This window comes from Drosophila ananassae (genome assembly GCF_017639315.1).
Source record: "Drosophila ananassae strain 14024-0371.13 chromosome Y unlocalized genomic scaffold, ASM1763931v2 tig00000119, whole genome shotgun sequence".
In the NCBI taxonomy this organism is placed as follows: Eukaryota; Metazoa; Arthropoda; class Insecta; order Diptera; family Drosophilidae; genus Drosophila; species Drosophila ananassae.
Genome location: NW_025319073.1, coordinates 202,523 through 229,860, shown reverse-complemented (window position 1 = coordinate 229,860; position 27,338 = coordinate 202,523). Strand labels below are relative to the sequence as shown.

The following is a 27,338-nucleotide window of genomic DNA, read 5'->3' as shown; positions in this document are numbered from 1 at the left end:
TACATTGGGCAGTTAACTATTTTAGACCATATATATATGGAAAATATTTCACTATCAAAACAGACCACAAACCATTAACATATCTATTTTCAATGAGAAACCCAACTTCCAAGTTAACAAGAATGAGGTTAGACTTGGAAGAATATCAATTTTCCGCAGAATACCTTAAGGGAAAAAACAATTATTTGGCAGATGCCTTATCAAGAATAAGCATCGATGAACTAAAAGAAATGAATAGACAAATACTAAAAGTCACTACTAGATCCCAAAGTAAACAGAAAAATAACTGCGCAGTTTCAACATCTAGTTCGGATTTGCAAAAGCAACCGACAGCTTCTAAGCCCAAGATATATGACAGATAAATTTAAAGATAAGGGCAATGAAATATTATTAAATTTAAGAGAAGCGCTACACCAGCCGGTGACCATAATAGAAAATAAAAAAGAAAAGGAAGCTATTCTGTTTACATTACATGACGATCCTTTACAAGGCGGACACACAGGCATAACAAAAACGCTAGCAAAAGTAAAAAGGCATTACTATTGGAAAAACATGACACGTGACGTTGCAAACCACGTAAAGAAATGTTTGAAATGCCAAAAATCAAAAACCACAATCAATACAAAAACGCCTTTGACAATAACAGAAACCCCATTAAAAGCGTTTGATATAGTATTAGTGGACACGATCGGTCCATTACCTAAATCAGACGAAGGTAACGAATATGCAGTCACTCTAATATGAGATAATACTTAACAAAATATCTCGTTACAATCCCTACAAGACAAAAGTGCAAAAACAGTAGCAAAAGCCATATTCGAATCTTTTATTCTAAAGTACGGTCCAATGAAGACGTTCATTACGGACATGGGAACTGAATATAAGAATTCAATTATTAATGATTTATGCAAATATCTCAAAATCTATATATATAAAAGAACATCGTGTTTTATGTTACACCACTTATAAATCAAGAACGGAAGAACAGATTTGAGTGAAAATTGGTAGGGAGGTAGCTTAGAGCCAGGAGAAGGACATAGGATACTTTTTGTCCCGTTCGACAGCGTTCCTCCCTGGCCCATACTTTTTTATTTAGGCAGACAGCTAAGAAGAAAATGTCAAATGTCAAAATGTCAGTTACAAACGAAGTCAAATTCATAGTCAGGCTCTCAAATTTAACAACGAACCAAAAAGATTGTGTTGCGCTGAAATCAATATTAAAACTATTTCTATTAAATAAATAATTAACAAGTGGATTGAAGTGAAGTGAAGTTTAATTAATAATGCCGCGACCAAGACGGTCGAATCTTTCCCGACAAAGCCGTAATGCAAGAAGAATACAAAATATTGCATATGAAAGGACTGAAGAAGAACGAGAAATTGCACGAGAACAGTGCCGCAATAGTATGGCTCGACTTCGTGCTTCTCAAATAGATTTCAATTTGCGACGCAGATATTTAGCTGATTTGAATCGAGCTGCGTTTCGATACGATTGCAGCAATGATTACAGCTTGCATCCTAGCGTTTGCATTGGGCAAATGGACGTTGTTTGCGAGTATTGTGGTGCATTAAAGTTTTCCGGAGCAATTCTTCAAGACTTGCAGTGTCTGCTTCATGAACATCATGCGTTGGTCAGGTTGTTTAAGAGTGCTTTAGAGCGCATGCCAAATGATGACTATAAAGTTGTCATCAAAGCAGAAATTATTCTTTTTTGTTTGACTTATTTTTTATGCGTGCAACAACAATATGCCACAGCGAAACGTGGCAGGGTACTGCTAGTTAATAATATAACATCAACTGCAAATCATCAACAAACATGGGGGACAATAGAAAGAAACCATAGAATATTTAACGAATACGTTAGATCATACGTTTTGTCAGATAAAACAGACAGGGATGTTTGGCTTATATACTTTACACATTGTTTCAATACAACTCCCTCTGTTGTACATGGATACTGTCCATATGAACTAGTGTTTAGTAAAACCCCAACCTTAAACATTAAATTCAATAGCAGTGAATATATTACGCCACTGTATGACGTAGAAAACTTTGCAAAAGAATCAAAATTCAGACTCGAAAACGCTTATAAAAGAGCGAGAATGATGATTGAACAAAATAAGCAAAAACAAAAAGAAACCTATGATAAAAGATCAAATGATTTAAAATTAAAAATAGGAGATAAAGTTTTATTAAAAAACGAAGTAGGGCATAAATTAGACTTTAAGTATACAGGACCCTATAAGGTAGAAAGTATAGGAGAACGAGATAACATAACAATCTCAAACGTAAAGAATAAAAATCAAACAGTTCATAAAGATAGATTAAAGAATTTCTATTCATAATTCTATGGTGGCCACCAATCATTCAATCAAAAAAAAAAAAAAAAAAAAACAAAAATTATATATATAATATACAATAATAAACAAAATAAATAAGATAACTATTTTTTCTGAGAAATTTTACATATGACAATAATGCAAACAAAATTAAAACATAATTTTTTTTGTTTAAATTTTTCTAAAATTCTAGATTTTAATCATAAAATATAAATTAATCATATATATCTAAAATTTAATTAAAACATATTAAGAAAATCTCTAAACTCTACACTAAATATATATAATCAATAGATAATAAGTTAATTCAAAATAGCTCCATTTTATTGCGTTATTTTAAAAAAGGAGGGAGATGTAGTATGCATGGGTCATTATAGGTAGCATCCACTGTAGCAATACAATATTGTGCTACAGTGTTGTTATATAAACATAATGCCCCGGCCAAATAGCCAGTTATATACATATGCCTTAAAGCCTCACTCCTGGGAAGTGCATTGGTCAGCAAATTCCCATGAGTTGACAACGCATACAAGTGAGCCATGCATACTTACACCCTTACGCTCGGGCCGCTACCAGCCGTATATACAAGCATAGAAATATATATGTAAACTAGCAGTACCCTGCCACATTTCGCTGTGGCATATTGTTGTTGCACGCATAAAAAATAAGTCAAACAAAAAAGAATAATTTTCAAATTAATTAAATTCTGTAATACTTGTGGGTATACAATATTCTTTGTTTCTCCTCCTTAATCATTCATTATTATTTCTGTATTTTAGTACATAGGTTGCTCTTCACTTAAGCACCTTGTGATACACGACATTTTTTGTTTTATTATCAGGCGCAAAAACAAACAACGCAGATGGTCTTCCGACCCGTGAACATGCCACGTATAATTGACCATGGGAAAAACATGAATGTTTTGTTATGTAAGTACAAAAATAAATACCTTAAATGTCGGATTAAAACCTCCTTCTTCGATAATGTCTGCCCCAAATGACGTCATTTGGAAACAACTATTGTATTTTCGAGTATTTGCAAGAAAGTGGCGTGATTCTTGTGTTTCGCCGCAAAGCAATGAATACAATGGCTCTTGTGGCGGAGTCAACACTGGCAATTTCACTTTACCATTAACGCAGCATAATCCAGGCGTTTCTCCGGAAAACTTTAATGCACCACAATACTCGCAAACAACGTCCATTTGCCCAATGCAAACGCTAGGATGCAAGCTGTAATCATTGCTGCAATCGTATCGAAACGCAGCTCGATTCAAATCAGCTAAATATCTGCGTCGCAAATTGAAATCTATTTGAGAAGCACGAAGTCGAGCCATACTATTGCGGCGCTGTTCACGTGCAATTTCTCGTTCTTCTTCAGTCCTTTCATATGCAATATTTTGTATTCTTCTTGCATTACGGCTTTGTCGGGAAAGATTCGACCGTCTTGGTCGCGGCATTATTAATTAAACTTCACTTCACTTCAATCCACTTGTTAATTATTTATTTAATAGAAATAGTTTTAATATTGATTTCAGCGCAACACAATCTTTTTGGTTCGTTGTTAAATTTGAGAGCCTGACTATGAATTTGACTTCGTTTGTAACTGACATTTTGACATTTGACATTTTCTTCTTAGCTGTCTGCCTAAATAAAAAAGTATGGGCCAGGGAGGAACGCTGTCGAACGGGACAAAAAGTATCCTATGTCCTTCTCCTGGCTCTAAGCTACCTCCCTACCAATTTTCACTCAAATCTGTTCTTCCGTTCTTGATTTATAAGTGGTGTAACATAAAACACGATGTTCTTTTATATATATAAGATAGCAGTACCCTGCCACGTTTCGCTGTGGCATATTGTTGTTGCACGCATAAAAAATAAGTCAAACAAAAAAGAATAATTTTCAAATTAATTAAATTCTGTAATACTTGTGGGTATACAATATTCTTTGTTTCTCCTCCTTAATCATTCATTATTATTTCTGTATTTTAGTACATAGGTTGCTCTTCACTTAAGCACCTTGTGATACACGACATTTTTTGTTTTATTATCAGGCGCAAAAACAAACAACGCAGATGGTCTTCCGACCCGTGAACATGCCACGTATAATTGACCATGGGAAAAACATGAATGTTTTGTTATGTAAGTACAAAAATAAATACCTTAAATGTCGGATTAAAACCTCCTTCTTCGATAATGTCTGCCCCAAATGACGTCATTTGGAAACAACTATTGTATTTTCGAGTATTTGCAAGAAAGTGGCGTGATTCTTGTGTTTCGCCGCAAAGCAATGAATACAATGGCTCTTGTGGCGGAGTCAACACTGGCAATTTCACTTTACCATTAACGCAGCATAATCCAGGCGTTTCTCCGGAAAACTTTAATGCACCACAATACTCGCAAACAACGTCCATTTGCCCAATGCAAACGCTAGGATGCAAGCTGTAATCATTGCTGCAATCGTATCGAAACGCAGCTCGATTCAAATCAGCTAAATATCTGCGTCGCAAATTGAAATCTATTTGAGAAGCACGAAGTCGAGCCATACTATTGCGGCGCTGTTCACGTGCAATTTCTCGTTCTTCTTCAGTCCTTTCATATGCAATATTTTGTATTCTTCTTGCATTACGGCTTTGTCGGGAAAGATTCGACCGTCTTGGTCGCGGCATTATTAATTAAACTTCACTTCACTTCAATCCACTTGTTAATTATTTATTTAATAGAAATAGTTTTAATATTGATTTCAGCGCAACACAATCTTTTTGGTTCGTTGTTAAATTTGAGAGCCTGACTATGAATTTGACTTCGTTTGTAACTGACATTTTGACATTTGACATTTTCTTCTTAGCTGTCTGCCTAAATAAAAAAGTATGGGCCAGGGAGGAACGCTGTCGAACGGGACAAAAAGTATCCTATGTCCTTCTCCTGGCTCTAAGCTACCTCCCTACCAATTTTCACTCAAATCTGTTCTTCCGTTCTTGATTTATAAGTGGTGTAACATAAAACACGATGTTCTTTTATATATATATAGATTATATGTTTTAATTCCCGATTTAAAATAAAAAAAATAAAAATTATGATTTTTATTTTATAAATTTTATTATTAAATTCAAGAATGAGTTATAAAGATATCCTATTGGATTGATCGTTGATTATAAACTGATTTTACAAATTCAATTTTCTTATAACTATAGCTTTTATCGGTGACAGCGACGCTGGCAGCATAGATGGACTTAGGTTGAATAGTTTTGATTGGTCAGAGTTTTATGCTGACATGTAGGTTCCCAGGATGGGCACTTGTTTATGAATTTGGAGCAAAAGGGGTTTAATGTTTACGTCTACTGTCGTTGATAAAGGCGTGTGAATGGTTTATGTCTATGTTTATGTCTGGATGCCAATGATAATGCTATGGGAAAGGGTTTGTGTCTAGCCTATTTGAATTATTCCCACAGTAGGCTCTGGAATGTTGTTTATATATGATTTGATAGGTATGGCAGGGTATACTGGTTTTATGGAGGATTCGTTATCTAGGGTATTTGCAGATACATTAAGTGTATCTGTGGATACACTACTCGCCCCTCCTTTAGAAATTTCAACATCCTTGTTGAATTCGACAACAATGTCCTTGTGGTTGGCTAAACGCTTATAAGTGAATATTATATAAATTGTTATGCTTACAACTATAAGTATTAGGCTTATAAATACAATTTTGTTGATTGATTAATGATTCTTTAAATTTTAAAATTGGTGTTGGTTCATGTAGAGTTACATTGGTACTTGACAATATTATTTTATATTCATTTATATTCTTTGAAGTAGTAAATTTGATATTTCTTATTTCAAGTGTTATTTCTTATTTCAATTGAGCCATATTTATTGGCTAAATTGTATAATATTATTTCCTTCAATTGTTTTATTAAATAATTCACAATTTTGGTTAATTTGCGTTTTACTTAAATTATATGTTATTACAATATTTGGTTCAATGTATTTTATAAATTCTTTTTCTGAAATAAAAGTGTGTTGACAAATTGCTAATTGATTTGTAAGGATCTTTGAAATACATTGGTCAGTTACTAAATTTGGGGAGAATGGGGGAGATTATATAAGGTAAAGTGTCTGATTGCACTCAACTTGGTGAATGCCAGCATGATCCTTATCACTGCTCTCCCCAAGCCGACGCACTACCTCCACGTGGTTCTCCCTGGATTGTCACTCAACACCCGTTGTTTGACAAACTAAAGCGCGCGACGAGAGTCCTAGCTCTTCAAACTAGGTTGTGGCGTAGGACTTGAAATCCACCCACGGAAAACAAATCTTCAGTGAATGTAGCAGATGAAGCCTCGGAACGGAACCAATCTAAAGTTGACGACCATGGCACACGTAAAAAGGACAATGATTTGAGAGTATGCACTTGGAATGTACGCACATTGTACAGACCAGGTGCTGCTCAACAGCTAGCAGATACCCTCAATAAATGTAGGGCTGACATCACTGCTATCCAGGAAATGCGATGGATAGGACAAGGTTGCCTTAGGAAGAAGAACTGCGACATTTACTACAGCTGCCATCCAGAACGGCATGAATTTGGCTGTGGCTTCGTTGTAGGCGCCAGACTGCGGCGCCGGGTCTCTCACTTTCTGCCAATAAACGAGAGACTTGCAACGATCCGAATTACTGCCAAATTCTTCAACATCAGCCTGATATGTGCGCATGCCCCAACCGAAGAAAAGGACGATGTCACCAAGGATGCTTTCTATGCGGAGCTCGACCGGGCTTACGGACGCTGTCCTTCCCATGACATTAAGATCCTCCTTGGGGATTTTAATGCCAAGGTAGGGCGAGAAGACATCTTTGGTGCCACCGTCGGGCAATTTAGTCTACACGAGACCACCTCGAGCAATGGTCTCAGATTAATAGGCTTTGCTGCAGCGCATAATATGGTAGTTCGTAGTACTGGGTTTCGTCATTTGGACATACACAAGGCATCATGGCTCTCTCCTGATCGACTGACCAGAAATCAGATCGATCATGTTGTGATCGATGCAAGGCATGCATCTAACGTACTCGACGTGCGATCCTGTCGGGGTCCCAACATCGACTCCGACCATTATCTTGTTGCAGCTAAGATTCGCACACGGCTATGTGTTGCGAAGGTTGCACGTCGAGGACTGTTGAGAAAGCTGGACATCGGGAAGCTGCAATCACAACGGACAAGGGATGCATTCTCCACTCAAGTCACAGGCCTACTGAGCCGAGCAACTCCAACACCTGAAGACATCAGCAATATGTGGGCACTCATATCCCACTCCCTGCGAACTTCTGCAGAAGAGGTCATCGGATTCCAACGTACCCCAAAGAGGAATCCATGGTACGACCAGGAGTGTCGCGACGCAACAGCTGCAAAAGACGCCGCCTACGGAAGAACACTGCAAGCTGGGGCCACAAGGGCTGTTGTCGAGGTCTACAGGTCAAGGAGGAGAGATGAGAAACGCCTCTTCAGACGCAAGAAGAGAGAACAGGAGAGGCGTGAGTGTGAGAGCATTGAGAGCAGCAGAGACCGGAATGAAGCTCGTAACTTCTACCAGAGGGTTAAGCGTCTGACCCAAGGTTTTAAGACTGGAGGAGTTGCGTGCAAGGACGATGACGGAAACCTAATCACAGATGCAGAGATTGTGCTGAGGTTATGGAGGGATCACTTCTCAAGTCTATTAGCTGGCTCTGGCCATGATGACTATGGAGAGTATGATCCACAAACCCCAATCTATGGTACTGATGTGGACGTACCGACCCCAAGCCATGCCGAAGTCAAGGATGCAATCCAACGACTTAAAAACAATAAAACCGCAGGTGCTGACGGCCTGCCGGCTGAATTGTTTAAGGCTGCTGGTGATATGTTGGTAGGGAGCATGCACAAACTAATCAGCAAGATATGGCTTACGGAGAGCATGCCCGACGATTGGAACCACAGCATGATCTGTCCTATCCTGAAGAAGGGTGATGCCACATTGCGCACCAATTACCGTGGCATTAGTCTTCTTCCAGTCGCATACAAGGTCCTTACGAGCGTACTGTGTGAAAACCTGAAACCCCATGCCGAAGCACTGATTGGACCTTATCAGTGCGGGTTCAGGCCTGGCAAATCCACTATTGACCAGATTTTCACCTTGCGCCAAATCCTGGAGAAGTCCTACGAAAATCAGATCGACACATATCACCTCTTCGTCGATTACAAGGCAGCATTCGATAGTCCCCGGCGAGATCGCCTATATGCCGCCATGTCTGAGCTTGGTATACCAGCAAAGCTAATACGGCTTTGCATGATGACATTGAGCAACACCATCAGCTCTGTCAGGGTAGGAAATGACCAATCTGAAACCTTTTATACCAAGTGTGGTCTCAGACAAGGCGACTCGCTGTCTTGTATGCTCTTCAACATTCTAATGGAGAGTATTATAAGGAAGGCTGGTGTGCATCGGACGGGCACTATTCTAACAAACAGATGTGTCCAACTCCTTGGCTACGCTGATGATATTGATATCATTGGCCGAACCAAGCGTGATGTTACAGCAGCCTTCGGGGCTATTGAAAAAGAGTCAGCTAAAGTAGGACTGGCAGTTAACATGGATAAGACAAAGTTTATGGTGTGCTCTAGCAGGGAATCGCGGCGTCTTGATTCCCAGCTATCTGCAGGAAGCCATAGCTTTGAGTCCGTGAAGGAATTCATTTACCTTGGATCTGCAATATCTAGCACAAATGATGTCAGCCTGGAGATTAAGCGGAGAATCACACTTGCCAACAGGTGCTACTTTGGGCTCAGTAGGCACTTTAACAGTAGAGCTCTCTCTCGACCGACAAAAATAACACTCTACAGGACGCTCATTCTTCCAGTACTCTTATATGGTGCGGAGTGCTGGACAGTGGTGCAATCCGATGCAGCTGCTCTTGGAGTGTTCGAGAGAAAGATTCTCCGCAAAATCTTTGGTCCAATCTGCGTTGGCGATGCTTATCGCACCAGATGGAACCACGAGCTGTATGAGCTGTACGGGGATGTTGATATAGTAAGCCGAGTCAAAATTCAAAGACTCCGCTGGCTGGGTCACATCGCCCGTATGGAAGAAGACGCTCCGGCTCGTAAGGTATTTGATGCGGTAATCGTCGGAAAACGAAGGAGAGGACGACCCCGGATACGTTGGCAGGACCAGGTGATGGAAGCCCTGTCTACATCTGGTGTTACCAACTGGCGAGCGCGGGCCCAGGACAGGAAAGCGTGGAGGCAGATTGTGCAACAGGCTGTGACCCGATAGGGTTGTGATGGCCATTTATTATTATTATGTTACTAAATATTTTTGATCCATTACATCCACTAAAGGATTTGCAGAATTTTCCAAATAATAAACACTTTTATTATTATTCATAAAATATTCAAATTTATCATTTATGTCAATTTGGCGGCCTAAGTTATCTGGATATTTAATTATTCTGTATTTTTGAGTTTCATTAAAAGATGTTGGTATATGGGCTAAAATAAAAGTATTTTTTTTTGACTGCTTATCCAAGCTGAAGTCTTTATTGATAATAATTTTTCTTCATTAATGTCATATAACTCTTCATGTTTTAATATTTTAGGATTAAATATTCCAATTCTTGTTATCTGGAATTCCCATTTGTAAATCTTTAATGTATTCTTGAAAAATGTGTAAAGAGTATCTAAAAAGGTGCAAGGCCTCATTTTCCTCTTCTTCCCGTATTAATTTATTTATGTCTTCTGTATGTTTATTTATTATACCAATGATTTCATTAAATTCAGAATTTTCTATCATATTTTCTTTTATATTATATAACTAGCAGTACCCTGCCACGTTTCGCTGTGGCATATTGTTGTTGCACGCATAAAAAATAAGTCAAACAAAAAAGAATAATTTCTGCTTTGATGACAACTTTATAGTCATCATTTGGCATGCGCTCTAAAGCACTCTTAAACAACCTGACCAACGCATGATGTTCATGAAGCAGACACTGCAAGTCTTGAAGAATTGCTCGCTTCATTCCTGCATTGATCCCTAGGCGTCGATCAAGTTGTTCTTCCATGTTGCCCATGAAATATATTTGTAAAAATTTATTCTGTGTATCTTCGAAAGGTAGTAATGATCCAATTCGATGGTGAATCTGTCCTTGTATCTACAAAATAAAAACCAGATTCTTTAACTACATTCTATGTAAGTACAAAAATAAATACCTTAAATGTCGGATTAAAACCTCCTTCTTCGATAATGTCTGCCCCAAATGACGTCATTTGGAAACAACTATTGTATTTTCGAGTATTTGCAAGAAAGTGGCGTGATTCTTGTGTTTCGCCGCAAAGCAATGAATACAATGGCTCTTGTGGCGGAGTCAACACTGGCAATCACTTTACCATTAACGCAGCATAATCCAGGCGTTTCTCCGGAAAACTTTAATGCACCACAATACTCGCAAACAACGTCCATTTGCCCAATGCAAACGCTAGGATGCAAGCTGTAACCATTGCTGCAATCGTATCGAAACGCAGCTCGATTCAAATCAGCTAAATATCTGCGTCGCAAATTGAAATCTATTTGAGAAGCACGAAGTCGAGCCATACTATTGCGGCGCTGTTCACGTGCAATTTCTCGTTCTTCTTCAGTCCTTTCATATGCAATATTTTGTATTCTTCTTGCATTACGGCTTTGTCGGGAAAGATTCGACCGTCTTGGTCGCGGCATTATTAATTAAACTTCACTTCACTTCAATCCACTTGTTAATTATTTATTTAATAGAAATAGTTTTAATATTGATTTCAGCGCAACACAATCTTTTTGGTTCGTTGTTAAATTTGAGAGCCTGACTATGAATTTGACTTCGTTTGTAACTGACATTTTGACATTTGACATTTTCTTCTTAGCTGTCTGCCTAAATAAAAAAGTATGGGCCAGGGAGGAACGCTGTCGAACGGGACAAAAAGTATCCTATGTCCTTCTCCTGGCTCTAAGCTACCTCCCTACCAATTTTCACTCAAATCTGTTCTTCCGTTCTTGATTTATAAGTGGTGTAACATAAAACACGATGTTCTTTTATATATATAAGATTTTATTTCTAACTCTTTTTTTATCTTCTTCTGTTAGTGTACCAAACAAATATTTGTGAGCTGATCCTACAATATTTACTAATCCCCGTTTTTGCCTATTTGATGGGATAATCCCTTTTATTTCATGTTTTAATTGTTTAAGTGCTAATGCTATATCTGGAATTGTTTTATATAAATTTTCATATTTTATAAATTCTTGGTATGTATTTAATATTTTTGTTTGATTTATTTCTATCATGTGGTGTTCGTAATTAAGAGGTATTTTTATAGTTCCTGTATTCAATACTAAATAGCCATTTTTTGAAGTAATTGGGACAATATTAATTTGTGGAGCCGTTATTAATGGTAACGTTGTCCATGGTACTATTATTATAACTTTCAATATCAGAGTCAGAATTTTTAACATTTCTGGAATAACGAGAAAAATTGCGTTTTTTAAGTTTTTTAAATTTACTTTTGTGTTTTATTACTTTGTGACCCCTATTTATTTCCTGCCAGTGTTTTTCATCTTTTTGTATAATTTTTCCTGTTTTCTTAAATGGATTAACAAGTTTCGGCTTACGTTTCATATCTTTTTCAACTTTTGCATAATTTAAATCTACTTCATATTCTTCCCGTTTTTCATTAATTTTATCAATTTTTGATTCTTTTATTTTTTGGACCCAAATTTTATTAGGTTTCATACCGAAAATAAATATTTCAGCAGGGGTTCTACCTGTAGTGTCATGTGTTATTTCATGATTATAAACATATGTAGCTTTTTCGATATTATTATTATTCGTAATTTTTCATTAATTGTTTTGTGAACTCTTTCTATATCAGCTATACCATTCTTGCTACTAGTAATTTCGATCTCAATATTTTCTTTTTCTAACCAATTTTGTAATGATTTGCATACTAATCCGGGATCTTGATCCATTTTAATTATTTTTGGTTTACCTAACATATTAAATATTTTAAGTAATGCTTTTTTACTTTCGATCCAATCTGTGGTATGAGTTTCTATAATTGAAACAAATTTTGAATAGATATCAATAAAAGTTAAAAATTTTCTTTGATCAATAAAATAATAGTCAATTACATATTTTTCACGGATATTTTTACTTTCAGGTGTTTTTTCAAATGTTAATGCTACTTTTCTATGTTCTGGCTTGCATAAATTACAAATATCGCATTTATTAATTATATTTTGGATTAATTTTTGTGCATCTGGAAAATAGTATTTAGCTTTAAAATCGTCATATGTTTTTTTAATACCTTGATGGTAAGTATTACTGATGTTTTCATTAATTTTGTTCCCAAATTTGGTTTAATTAATTCCATGAAAGCCCTTTGAAATATTGCGAAATCCTCGTCATTATTTATGTACATTACAAAATTGTGTCCACATACAAATTTTAGAATAATGTCTTTTGCTGTACGTTCCGTCATGTTACTATATTTTATTGTATTAATTGTGTTATTAAAATACCGGACTAATTCATTACTATCTTCATTTCCCTTTTCAAATATTAATTGGTGTTAAGAGGAGCCCTTCAAATAAGTGTTACTCCAATGAGTTCTGTTTTAAAACTGTTTTTATTTCACACACTTCTCTTACAAGAAAGATACATGAAAATCTTAAATCTATTTAAAACTACTTATCAACGGACTGCTCGCTGACATGCTATGTGACCCTTTCTTAAGTGGTTCAAGTGCAGCACATAAACATTTGGTTAGACTGCAGGAGATCGTCTTTCAAACCATGCTGTTAATCAATTATTCACATGGGTCCGATCTCCTACATTCTATGTTTGGAATTCTTATCGTGTTCAATGCTTGAACATTCTGCAAAGGGCCACAAAAAAGGTGTACATTTTATATATATTAAATTCTATATATAAATTCTATATATGTATATGTGTATTTCTGCTTTTGTATTAAATTTACAAATTTCTTTTTTCAATATTAAAAAATATTATTATTATGATTCTTCGATAACAATATGTTGTTAATTATATCATTCTGTTACATATTTTTAAATATTTTAACATTGTTTAAGTTATTTTATTAGCTCCCATGTTCAACTTAATGTTTGAACAATTGGTGACTGAAAACATTAATTGAACGCTCTGTAATCTGAATACAATTGCCATTATCTTCTTGGGCGCTATGTATAGTAGCTCCTGTGCTTTGTAAATCATCTTCGTTTTGAAATGTTTCTTCTAGTTGTTCATTATTTGATTCTTTTTTAGGTAGCCTAGATAAGGCGTCTGCTACATAATTTTCCTTTCCTTTAATGTAATTCATACCACAATCATATTGACTAAGATATATTTTCCATTTTTGCAATTTCATATTAGGTTCTTTAATATTGTGTAACCAAACTAGTGGTTTATGATCGGATGTAATTTTAAATTTTCTTCCAAATAGATAGGGTTGGAAGTACTTAGTTGCCCAGACTACGGCTAATAACTCTTTTTCGATAGTTGAATAATTTATTTCATGATCATTTAATGTTCTACTTGCGTAGCAAACTGGTCTACCTTCTTGAGGTGCCCGATGCATCCATTTTCTTGGGTACTATTACTATAGGACTACAATAAGGAGATTTAGATTTGCGGACAATACCTTGTTTAATCATATCTGCTATTTGGTTTTCTACTTCATTGTCATAAATATAGGGATAAGTATATGTTCTTCTATAAATGGTATCTTCATGTTTAGTTTTTATTTTATGTTTGATTTCATTTGTGAAGGTCAAATTATCACCCTCATGATACTGAATATCAAAAAATTTGGACATTAGAGAATGTAGTGCCGATTTTTCCTCACTGTTGAGATGATCATCTCGAATATAACTAGTTTTTAATTCCGTTTCCAATGCGTTAATGTGTTCTTCATCCTCTAACATGTTTGTATAATTTTTGTTATGTTCCTTTATTATATTGATCATTGGAAATTCGTAACTATTTAGTTTAACAGTATTCTTTCCAAAATCTATTTGGGCTGATGTAAGGTTTAAAATATTACGTCCTAAAAGAAAATCGTAATGATTGGAAAATTCTTTGACAAAAAATTTTTGTTTAGATTTAAATAATTTTGGAATTATAAATTCAATGGATTTATTCAAAGTGACTGAATTTCCTACTGTTTGAACTTTTATATTATTCTCTTTAATTGGATATTTTAAAAAATTTTCATTTATTAAACTTATACTGGAACCTGTGTCAATAAGGCAAATGCATGGTCTATTATCAATTTTTATTTTTATTGCTGTTGTGTTTCTTCCGAGGCTTGTGTCTGAAAATTTTCAACTATTTCCATTGGTTCTGGTCTATTCTGTTGGTCTGATAGTTTTTGAGGAACATTAACAGACCGATTATAATTTGGAAAGTTTTGACCTAAAGGATTTTGAGAGTATCTATAATTATTATTATAGTTTAAACTAAAATTTCTATTTGAATCAAAAGTATTTTGTCTTTGTTGATAATTATATGTCCCACCATGTAAATCCATGATCATGAGATGTGGGGGTTTTGATGAGTTGAATTCACTGATGAGTAAGGTTCTTAATTCATTCCAGTCCTGGGATGAATTCCTAAGAAGAATTGTACGTGCAGGTCCAACGATGAGGTTTAGGATAGCTCCTTGAATGATTTCATTCTGAGTAGACGATGTTGTTTTGTATTGGGTAATCAAGTTATCAACACTTTTTATAAATAGTGCTAAATACATTGTATCACCATCAAATTTGTCAATTTGCTTTAGTTGCATGAAGAAATGATTCATATTGCTGTCAGACAGGATGTGCCTTGCTGCAGCTGATGTGGATGCTTGTTCAGATTGCATTTTAAAGTTTATTTATTTAATTTGGTATATATATGTTTTTATTTTTTAAATTGTCTTGATTATGTTAATAATTTTATTTTATTTGTTTATTTCAAATAGACATTAGAAATCCTCATTCGTGATTTGACTAATGCTGAGTTCCCTGGTATTAAAATTTTTTTTTTATGTAATGTTTGTTGCACTTCACACTAGAAATCCTCATTCGTGATTTCACTAATGTTTAGAAATGTTTATAGATTCGTTTTGCGGATACAATAAATTCGAGATAGCTTTTATCGGTGACAGCGACGCTGGCAGCATAGATGAGCTTTGGTTGAATAGTTTTGATTGGTCAGAGTTTTATGCTGACATGTAGGTTCCCAGAATGGGCACTTGTTTATGAATTTGGAGCAAAAGGGGTTTAATGTTTACGTCTACTGACGTCGATAAAGGCGTGTGAATGGTTTATGTCTATGTTTATGTCTGGATGCCAATGATAATGCTATGGGAAAGGGTTTGTGTCTAGCCTATTTGAATTATTCCCACAGTAGGCTCTGGAATGTTGTTTATATATGATTTGATAGGTATGGCAGGGTATACTGGTTTTATGGAGGATTCGTTATCTAGGGTATTTGCAGATACATTAAGTGTATCTGTGGATACACTAGTTGTATATGAATATAGCCGCGTCTGATCGCTGCCGAGCTTTTGTAGGCAGCGCAGCCGCGAGCAATAGAATATTAATACACTCTGGATTTGACTTTTAAAGAATAAAGAACGACATGGCTAAAAACCCAAAACATAATATCTATATAAAGATTATATTTTGTACTTAAAGTTTACACTACATAGGTGTTGCAAATGTGGAGTGATAAGGTTTTCAAAAAGCTTTGGAATTGCTGACAATTTAGAGATGCCTCTATAATTAGCAGCGTCGGATTTTTTCCCTTTTTTATGGAGCGGAATAATGAATGATTTCCACATAAGGGGAAAGATCGAAGTTTCCAGCGATAGATTAAAGAGTTTAACAAGCGGCTTGCACAATGCCTCGGCGCAGTATTTCAGAACACAGCCTGGTACTCCATCAGGGCCTGGCGATTACACGGGCTTAACCTTAAGAAGATCCGATAACACACCACTTTGATCGAAAAATGGGCAAAATGGGTTGGCTAATTGGATATTATAAGTGTTCAGGCTGAGCTGAACTGCTGCTAGGTGAATAGGTAGTTTGAAAAAACTGTGCAAAGAGATCGGCCATTGCCTGATCAGTGTTCGCATAAGAGTTCTCAAACGTAAGCAGTGGGGGAAAATATACATGTTTTCGCTTAGTGCTTACAAAGTTATAAAACTGCTTCGGATCCTGAGTAAACTGAATCCGGCAGCGGCGAATATAACTCCTATAACATTCTGCGTTATGCACGGTGAAATTGGACCGCGCTACTAAGTATCTTGAATAACTAACTGTACAGCCAGATAATCTATGCTTGTATACCAAGGCGGATTCGTTGAAGCGGACGGATAGTTCCACAGCACGCAAGCGTCGAAAAATATGTTCAAAGTGTAATAAAATTTTTGTAATGCGATGTTTATATCCTCGCATGCTAGTAAATCAGACCAATCAAATTCCAAAATTAACTTATTTAATTTCATTAAGTCAGCCTTACGAAAGAAACGAACTTTCTGAGATTTAGCTGTAGACTTAAGGTCAATAAAGTAATTTTTTTCGATTGAAACCTCAAGAGTGGGATGATATGGATCCTCAGGGTTAGAAAGGGGCAAAGTTCTGGAAAGAGTAATTCCATCAAGATCAGAAACGAAACAGAAGTCCAACAGCCGACTTAAAGAATTTCTAACGTGGTTAACTTGCCCGAGTGACATGTCAAACATGCCCACAGGAAAGTCGTAGTGGGAGTTAAGCTGTAAAGACGGTGAATTTTCAACATTTGACCATATAAGTTCTGGGATATTAAAGTCACCCAGAGCTATCAGCTGGTCACCATCAGACAGACGATCGAAAACCAAACGAATAGCGGACATATATTGCCAGTATGTTGGCGGTTCGGACGAAGGTGGTATGTACGAAAAGGTAACATACAAAGATTGATCGGTGTTGATGAACGGTCACTGTAAAACTAAAAAACTGCATTAATTAACAATTCGATTTGGAAACTGGGCACACAAGAAGTTTATGTAGAGAAGAAGAAGGTTTTAGAAGCGTCGGTTGCAAATTCGGCGTGTGAGTTTTTGCTTTGCTTTGTTTGACAGATGGCGAAATCAAGAGATTGAGCCAGATATATTTTCAATAAATAAAGTTAATCATCATAAGGAAGATTGGTCCTTCAGAGCCAGATTCGTTATTGTTAACTAAAAGTAAAGCACCATTGCGATGGAACAACTCAAACGGCTAAAGGGAGTGAGGGGCCGTCTCAAATCCAGCCTCACCAAACTGCTACACACAGCAGAAAACTCTTCCGCATCAATCGGCGTTGACGCCGTGGAGGTACTGCTAGCCAGGCTCGACAAGGTTTGGAATGATTTCGAACTTGCCGGAGATGATCTAAGCGTGCTTGACGACGTCGAGGGCTGGGTTGATCCTGCGGATGACTACGACGAGTATGAGGCGAAGTACATAAAAGCCCGTGCGCTTTTGTTTTCCCTCAAGCGCTCACAGGAGCCGACAACACCAACAACAACGAGACATGCAGAAGGAGACTCAATAGCTAACAACGACGCTATTTCTCGATTAGTGCAGCAACAACAAGAGTTTTTCGAACGCCTAGGAGCAACTTCAACACCAACCCAGGCTGACGCCGCGGCGCCAGTAAGGGAGACAGAATTACCGAAGATTCACATAAAACCGTTTGGTGGCATTTACAAGGAGTGGCCAGCCTTCAAAGCACTGTACATAAGCACTGTACATAGCAAGCAACATCTGGGTAAGATACAAAAGTACCACTATCTAAAATCGTTCCTCGTGGACGAGGCTGCAAGTTTGGTACGCCATTTGCCGATTTCTGAGACGGCATATGACAACGCTTGGGAGCGCCTCAACGAGAGATACGATCGACCACGGCAAATTATTCACAACCTATTGGACACCTTTATGGAGCTACCATCGACTAACAATGGAGAGGTATCCATATTGCGTAGCGTTTCAGATGGTGCAAGCGAGGTCATCCGTGCATTGGACTCAATTGGCCATATGGACCGAGACTGCTGGGTTATCCATTTATTGCTGAATAAAATCGATCCAGAGTCACGCCGCAAATGGGTAGATGCAAGCCGTGCTTCAAATTCACCAAGAGTCGAAGAGTTCTTCAAGTTCCTGGACGCACGATGTGAAGAATTTGAGCTGTGTCAAAGCGATCCTGTACCGAGACAGGGTGGTAACAACAAGAAAACAAGCAGAGCCATGGTAACTGCTGCGCTGACAAAATGCGTGAATTGTAATGCGGATGGGCATCAACTGTCTAGGTGTCCTCAATTCATTGGTTTGTCTATCGACCAACGCCGTTCTTTTGTAAAGCACAAATCTCTCTGCTTTAACTGTCTCAAACCAGGTCACAGGTCATCAAACTGTAGCTCAAAGTACAACTGTCAACAGTGTGGCAGCAGACACCACACACTCATACACACGCATGCTATGCAGACCAACGAGGGTCAAATCACATCCACGTCTTCAAGCGATCGCAACGATCCAGACACGACATCGGTGACTGCGAGTCACATGTCACAGGCACTACTCACGCCAACCCTATTGTCACATGGGCAAGTAGGACGAACATGTACTTTGCCAACTGCATTGGTACACATCCGCAACTCTCAAGGCACATACACAAACTGCCGAGTGCTACTCGACACGGGCTCGGAGTTATCATATGTATCGGAACGCTGTATTAAGGCACTGGGTCTTAATCGGGCTCCTGGCCGGATTCTCATTTCCGGCATTTCTTCAATCAAGGCTGATACCACGAGAGGATTCAGCACACTCACGATCAAGTCTCGAGTTTCTGATCACTCGCTACAAGTAAAAGCTCATATTCTAGGAAAAATCACATCTACGCTGGCAAGGGAAAACATCGATGCATCTGCGCTTGAGATCTTCAATGGGATTCCGCTTGCAGACACGGAATTCAACTCGGCATCGCCTATAGACGTTCTACTAGGCACCGATTCTGTATGGGCTATTTTAACCGGCAACAGGAAGCTGGATGCGCAAGGCAACATAATAGCTATTTCAACAATCTTTGGATGGGTTATCACATCGATTGCGTATCAAAATCCATCAATCACCACGTCATTTTTGTCTACAGTCGATATCCATGCTACTCTACAAAGGTTTTGGGAAATCGAGGACTCCCAAATCACCACTCACCATGATCCTGAAAATGTTAAGGTTGAAGAGCATTTTCAAACCACGCACTCACGCGACTCGAAGGGAAGATACACCGTAGAGCTTCCATTCAAGGATGCAGATCCTCAATTCACTGACACTCTGCAAGGAGCAACCCAACGCTTTGCTTCTGTGGAGCGCCGTCTACATAGAGACACAGATCTGCACTCACGATATGTACAATTCATGCAAGAGTATATTTCGCTAGGCCACATGCGCCAATTGAACCCTGACGAAATTCTCACCAACGATGGAAGGGTATTCTATATGCCACATCACCCTGTACTTGGAAAGAAACTACGGGTAGTTTTTGACGGTTCATTCCAAGATTCTTCTGGTCAATCTTTAAACGACACCCTGAACGTTGGGCCGAGCATCCAACGAAACCTTTTCGATGTATGCGTACGCTTTCGTTTACATAAATACGTTTTTTCTGCGGACATTATCAAGATGTTCAGGCAAATTTGGATCAACAAGCATCACCGCAACTATCAACGTATCGTTTGGAGAGAACATCCTTCAGCTCCACTTCTACATTACCAACTCTGCACTGTAACCTATGGCACTGCGTGTGCACCATTTCTGGCTGTACGGGTTCTTGAGCAACTGGCCAGAGACTATCAACATTTGTATCCAACTGCTGCGCGCATTCTCCTTGAAGATTTCTACGTTGACGACGTTTTAACAGGAGCTGACACCGAGGAGAAGCTTCTACAATACAAACAAGAACTAATTCAACTAATGTCATGTGCTCAACTCGAACTTGGAAAATGGATTTCCAACAGCAACCGCGTTGTCGACCCTGAGACAACAATCACAAACAACACATCATACAGTCCACTCGAAACTACGAACAAGGTTTTGGGAATTCATTGGCAACCGCAAACGGACACATTGGCATACAAGGTATCTTTGCCCAGCGAGGGAAAGATTACAAAACGGCAAGTTTTATCAGACGTGTCTCGCATTTTCGACCCACTTGGATTGCTGGCTCCTGTGGTTATACAATTCAAAATCCTGTTCCAAGAACTTTGGGTTCTCAACTTAGACTGGGACAGCCCGCTACCGCTCAGCCTGGAAGATTGGTATCTCAAATGCAAGCACGATATCAACACGCTCAATGAACTTGAGGTTCCACGCTACATTGGCAATTCTACAGACACAATTGAATTGCACGCTTTCTCGGACGCATCTATAAAAGCCTACGCCGCTGCCGTTTACAGTAGAGTCACTCTCCCTGATGGTAACATACAGGTTACTCTTATAGCAGCAAAGACTCGTGTTGCACCGCTCAAAACACAATCACTTCCACGCCTGGAATTGTGCGGCGCACTGCTACTAAGTCGACTCATCAACTCAGTCAAGGCTGCACTGAAACACTACAACGTCACTGTTTACGCCTGGTGCGACTCTACCATTGTTTTGGCTTGGCTCTCGCACATACCTGCCAAACTAAAGACTTTCGTCGCAAACCGCACTGCCGAAATCCTCAGCATCATTCCACGAGATCACTGGCAACATGTCAAATCAGATGACAACCCTGCTGACTGCGCTTCAAGAGGCATGCTAGCTGCTGACTTAGTAAACCACAACCTATGGTGGAACGGCCCACACTGGCTATACTCAACCGAAGCTGAATGGGTAAAAACACCTAGCACTCCTCATTCTAGTTTCATTTCAGATGAACAAGTCCAGGCTGAAGTAATAGGTTCCGCTTTCACGACAATGAGAACATACAACACTGAAACCTCATTATTGGGCCAACTGATCGACCGTGTCTCCTCGTGGCCAAGGCTACTTCGTATTCTCGCCTACGTTCTCAAGTTCATCCGACGCAATCGCAGAAAATCCAACTCCGCTACGCTGACATTTGAGGAGATCCATGACGCACGGATCCTGTACCTGCGCCATGCCCAAGAGGAATTCCAAGCTGACTACAAGCGACTCCTCAACCAGCAAGATTTGGGACACAAATCAAAATTGCGCACCCTCTCACCGCAAATCGACAAACATGGACTACTGCGAGTGGGTGGTCGCTTAGCTAACTCAGAACTGCCAGCGGATGTGCAGCATCCAATAATTCTGCCCAAATCTCATCGCATAACGAAGCTCATTCTGGAACATGAGCACCGGATTCACTTACATCCTGGTGTATCGGCTTTATTTGTGATCGCACGCCAACGCTACTGGGTATTTGGCGCCCGCAACCTCATTCGAAAGATCACGCATGAATGTCTAAAATGTTTTAGACAACGCCAACACACATCTCACCAATTCATGTCAGATCTGCCGTCTGTCCGGGTTCGACAGGCATTTCCGTTTGCAAACACTGGCTGCGACTACGCCGGGCCAATCATCCTCAAGGTCCACAAGGGACGAAATCCGCGCAAGGAAAAGGGTTACATCTGTCTATTCGTATGCCTAGCCACTTCTGCCTTGCATTTGGAATTGGCTACAGATCTTACAACCGACACATTCCTGGCGGCACTCAGACGATTCATCTCTCGCCGCGGAAAATGCTCGCAAATGTATAGCGACAACGGGAGAAACTTCGTCGGGGCAAAAAGGGTATTAAACGAAATGCAAACTCTTCTGAAGTCAGACGAACACAACAACACTGTACTGAAGGCCCTGGCAGACGAAGGAATAAACTGGAATTTCATTCCCCCCCATGCACCACACTGGGGTGGCAAATGGGAATCAGCTGTGCGCTCTGTCAAACTGCATCTTCATAGAGTCATTGGCAAGAATGTCCTCACCTTTGAGAAAATGCACACACTTCTCGCCCAAATAGAAGCTGTGGTCAACTCACGTCCACTATTCTCAACTTCGGACACCGAGGTCAACTATCTGTCGCCAGCACACTTCCTCATTGGTCGTCCCTACACGACAGTACCAGAAGGCGATCTATCAAATGTACCAATCAACCGTTTGGATTATTGGCAACAGACTCAAGCTATGCTGCAAGGCTTCTGGAAACAATGGCACATGGAATATCTTACATCACTCCAGCATCGGCCAAAGTGGATGAACAAATCGGTCAACATGGCCAAGGATGACATCGTGCTCCTTAAGGATTCTCACACCCCGCCAGCAGCATGGCCTCTCGGAAGAGTCATCGAAACGTATCCAGGAAAGGATGGAATGGTCCGCGCTGTACGACTTAAGACTCCAACTGGAGAAACCACCCGTCCAATTGTGAAGCTCGCCCTATTACCAAATTCTGAAACAGTGTTTCAGGGGAGGCCGGGATGTTGATGAACGGTCACTGTAAAACTAAAAAACTGCATTAATTAACAATTCGATTTGGAAACTGGGCACACAAGAAGTTTATGTAGAGAAGAAGAAGGTTTTAGAAGCGTCGGTTGCAAATTCGGCGTGTGAGTTTTTGCTTTGCTTTGTTTGACAGATGGCGAAATCAAGAGATTGAGCCAGATATATTTTCAATAAATAAAGTTAATCATCAATCGGACAAAGTGATTTTGATGCAAAGAAATTCAATGTCACCAAACTCTAGTGATTTTACCTCTGTTGAGCTATTAATGGTTTTTAATAGCGGCCAAACGAATTAAATTCCACAGTTCAATTTTCAAGGCAATTTCAATATTTTTATTTCTCGAGGGTTCAACTCTAACCCCAACTTGCAAAACTCCAATCAATAACAACACAAGTACAAAGCTTAGCAATATGAATTATCAATATGAACGCACACAAATGCAAGATTTGCTAGTGTGCAGCAGCTCTACAAAAAAGCTCCCCAAAGCGCATGCGCTACAAATACCAGCAAAGCGCATGCGAACGGGGAGAAGTAAACAAAACCAGAACTGCCGATAACACGCCGCCGCTACACAGATTATAATATATGCAGCTTATTTTACGCAGCTTCGCCCTTTTCTGCTTGGCTCAACATCCTCCCCCCGTTGAAGGCTGGGTCTTCAACCGAATCCTTGACAGGCAGCAGACACAACCGTGACACCGCACGCTTAGTCATTCCAACCGCTGTTTTGAGAAAGGCTACACGGTTCACTCCGTCACGCCCAGGAACCAGCTCCAGTATCCTGGCCAGAGGCCACCTCATTGGGGGTAGATTTTCATCCTTCACCAGGACTATGTCTCCAACAGCAATTACAGGGCCAGGGGTGCGCCATTTGGAACGCTGCTGCAACAGCGTGAGGTACTCTTCCTTCCAACGAGCCCAGAAAACCTGCTGCAGGAAGGAGACTCTCTGCCACCCATCCAGCCGATTAAAGTTTAGCCGGCTCGAAGGTCCGGCAGTAAGGTCCGGCTCGATGAATGTTGAAGGCGGTCCGCCATTTAAAAAATGAGCCGGCGTCAGGACATCTAGATCCGCAGGATTCTCTGAAATCGACACAAGGGGCCGAGAATTAATAATTGAGGCGATGCGACACAACAAAGTCCTTAATTCCTCGAAGCCAAGAACTGCGGGACCAACTGCGCGATAAAGATGGTGCTTAGCCGTCTTCACTGCTGCTTCCCACAGATCACCAAAATGGGGAGATCGTGGAGGAATAAATCGCCACTCGATAGACTCAGACAGGCAAAACTCGTGCAGAGAAGCCTGATGATCCTGGCTGAGGAATCTTCGCTTCAACTCAATTAGCTCATTCTTGGCTCCCACAAAATTGGTGGCATTATCTGACCATATCTGCCTGGGTTTACGTCGCGTACAAATAAAACGTTGAAGGGCGCTCAGAAACGAAGCGGTGGAAAGATCCTTAACCAACTCCAAGTGGATTGCCTTCGTGCTGAAGCAGATGAATACGCTTACATAACACTTAATAGGGCCCTTATTCCGAGTCTCTGCCTTGTAGAAAAACGGTCCGCAAAAATCCACATCGGTGACATCAAAACATTGGAATCCTTCAACCCTCTCGGCAGGAAGATCGGCCATGACATGCTCCAGTAGACGAGGCTTTGCGCGAAAACAGCGTACGCATTTATTCACAACCCTTGAAACGGTCTTCCTCCCCCCAATGGGCCAGTATTGACAACGGATTTTCGCCACTAGTGCCGGAGGGCCAGAATGCAGGTTCTTCTCGTGAAAGTGAGTCACTATAGCCGAAGTGACGGGATGGCCTCTGGGAAGAATGATCGGATGACGTCCGTCAAAATCCAACGCAGAGTTCCGCAATCGCCCGTCAACACGAAGCAAACCATCATCATCCACAAAGGGAGCAAGCGAGGCCAGAGGGTTTGAGGGCGGAACCAATCTGCGTGACTTTAGTAAACTTATCTCTTCCTTAAACTCGGTAAGCTGGACGACGCGCAACAGCAGATGGGTTCCTCCTTTGCGATCCTGAACAGAAATCCCTTCGTGACGGATGCGGCGGCAAAATTTGTAAACGTAGGCGAACACTCTCTGTAGGGAGGGAAACGAGTTGGCAAACCTTGACAATGCGACGATATCCCTGGGTGGAGCCGTAGCCAATAGAGTCCTGGCGCGAAGTTCGACGGTTGCCTTTTCGGCCACAATAGCGATGGGCCAATCATCCTTGGAACCACCAAGAAATGGAGGGCCTTGGGACCAAAGCTGGGAGTTTAATAGCTCAGTGGGAAGAGAACCTCTTGACAGTAGATCGGCTGGGTTGACGGCAGTAGGAACATAAAGCCATTTCATTGCCTTGGTGAGCTCCTGAATGGAAGAAACGCGATTAGAAACGAACACGTTAAACCGAGCAGGTTCATCTTGAATCCAAGATAGGGCAACCAAGGAGTCACACCAACAATAATAATCTCCTTTATACGTCCCAAGATCAGCAACTTCAGCCATCAGTCTTGCTAGTAACTCAGCTCCACATAGCTCTAGTTTCGGTATTGTCTGAGTTTTAATGGGTGCAACTCGACTCTTTGAACATAACAGCCGACAATCAGAACCTGACAATACGTACACGCAAGCTCCATACGCATCTAAGCTAGCGTCGCAGAATCCGTGGACCTCCAGATTTTCTTGATTCGCTGAATTTGGTCAAAGCTGGAACAGAACTGTAACCACTCGGAGAGAAGAGACTGAGGAAGGCTTTCATCCCATGACAAATTTTCTCGGCACAGCTTCTGCAACAGGATCTTTGCCTTAGTGACGACAGGACCTACCAAGCCCATTGGGTCATAAAACCGAGCGACGGAAGATAGTATCGATCTCCTGGTTGGTTTGGCGTTGGGCTGAAGAGCTTCAAAGGAAAACAGCAGCAGGTCAGCAGAAGGATCCCATGCTAATCCAAGAGTCTTTGTAAACGGACTGCCATCGTTAAATTTCAAGTATTACTCTCTATCACTTTCGGGTACGCTTTCCAAAACCTCTGGGATGTTGGAGCACCATTTCCTTAATTGAAACTGACCCTTGTTCAACAGGCTCGATGTTTGAGCTATTATCTCAAGCGCTTCAGTCTTTGTTGGGGCACCAGATATAAGGTCGTCCACATAAAAATACTGGAGGACAACACGAGAGCCAACGGGAAAACCGGCACCTTCATCCTTAGCCAGCTGGTGCATTGAGCGAACAGATAGAAAAGACGCTGGCTTTGTGCCATACGTCACGGTGTCGAGCTTAAAAACCTTCACGTCATCGTGGCTAGAATCTCTCCAGAGGATGCACTGCAGAAAACTATCATCCGGAAAGACCCTTACGCAGCGGTACATCTTGCAAATGTCCCCAGTCAAAGCTACAAGGTGAGACCGAAACCGAAGCAATGTGTGAAAAAGCTTAGGCTGAATCACGGGGCCGGACATCAGGACATCATTGAGGGAATAGCCAGAGGTCGTAGCAGCCGAACCATCGAACACAACTCTCAGCTTAGTAGTGGAACTTTCTTCCTTCAGGACGCAGTGGTGGGGAAGGAAATACTGGCACTTACCTCGCAATTCCTGCGGCACCAGAGACATGTGACCCAGATCCAAGTATTCCTTGATGAAAGACGAATATTGGGTCCTTAAATTCGGATGACGATCCAGCTTGCGCTCAAGTGAATGGAACCGACGCAAAGCCTGTGCATAGGATTCCCCTAACAGCTCCACACTGTGCTTGATTGGAAGGCGAACTGAATAGGCACCAGATTCAAGACGGACGTGGTGCATGACGAAGTGGGCCTCGCAATCGAGCTCCTCCTTAGTAGCCTGAACGATAGGCGCAGTGCAGGCATCCACTTCCCAGAATTGGCGGAGAAGAAAATCGAGGCGATCGTCAACAGAGTTTGCTGGGTCAGCAGGAATCATCCTACATGAGGCGGCCAAGCGAGGGTTTCCCAGTGTGCAACCTCCTCCAGAAACTACCCATCCAAAACGTGTCTTCTGCAGCAGAGGCAGACCGTCTCCTAGCTGGATTTGCCCGACTGAGAGCAGATCAAAAAACAGGCTTGCTCCAATCAGCAGATCCACACGCTGAGCTCGGTGGAAGTCCGGGTCGGCTAGAACCACATTGGCGGGAACCTTCCAATTGGACACATCTAAGTTCAGGCCAGGTTGACGCTCTATGATGTGAGACGCCACAATTGCCTCAATGTAAACGGAATACGTGGATAGGCGAGACTTCAGGCAAACGTTAACAGATGCTCCATCCGTAGTAAACTCAGCGTCTCCAAGGCCAGTCACTGCTACAGAACATTTGGACCGATGAAGCTGAAGTTGGCTGGCCAGCCGTGACAAGGAAGAAAGGCTCGACAAGGAAGAAAGGCTCCTGAT

The 27,338-nt window shown here is 40.3% G+C and overlaps 1 protein-coding gene across 1 annotated transcript; it reads left to right on the top strand.

The window, feature by feature from the left end:
- The first annotated feature begins 17,636 nt into the window (after positions 1-17,636).
- Positions 17,637-22,901, top strand: LOC123258230. The gene has a single exon (XM_044718106.1). It carries the CDS (start codon positions 17,637-17,639, stop codon positions 22,899-22,901), a length of 5,265 nt encoding a protein of 1,754 aa, XP_044574041.1.
- The last annotated feature ends 4,437 nt before the right edge of the window (positions 22,902-27,338 follow it).

Excerpts from the sequence above, each read along its gene's own strand:
- LOC123258230 (XM_044718106.1), top strand. The coding sequence starts at position 17,637 with ATGGAACAACTCAAACGGCTAAAGGGAGTGAGGGGCCGTCTCAAATCC.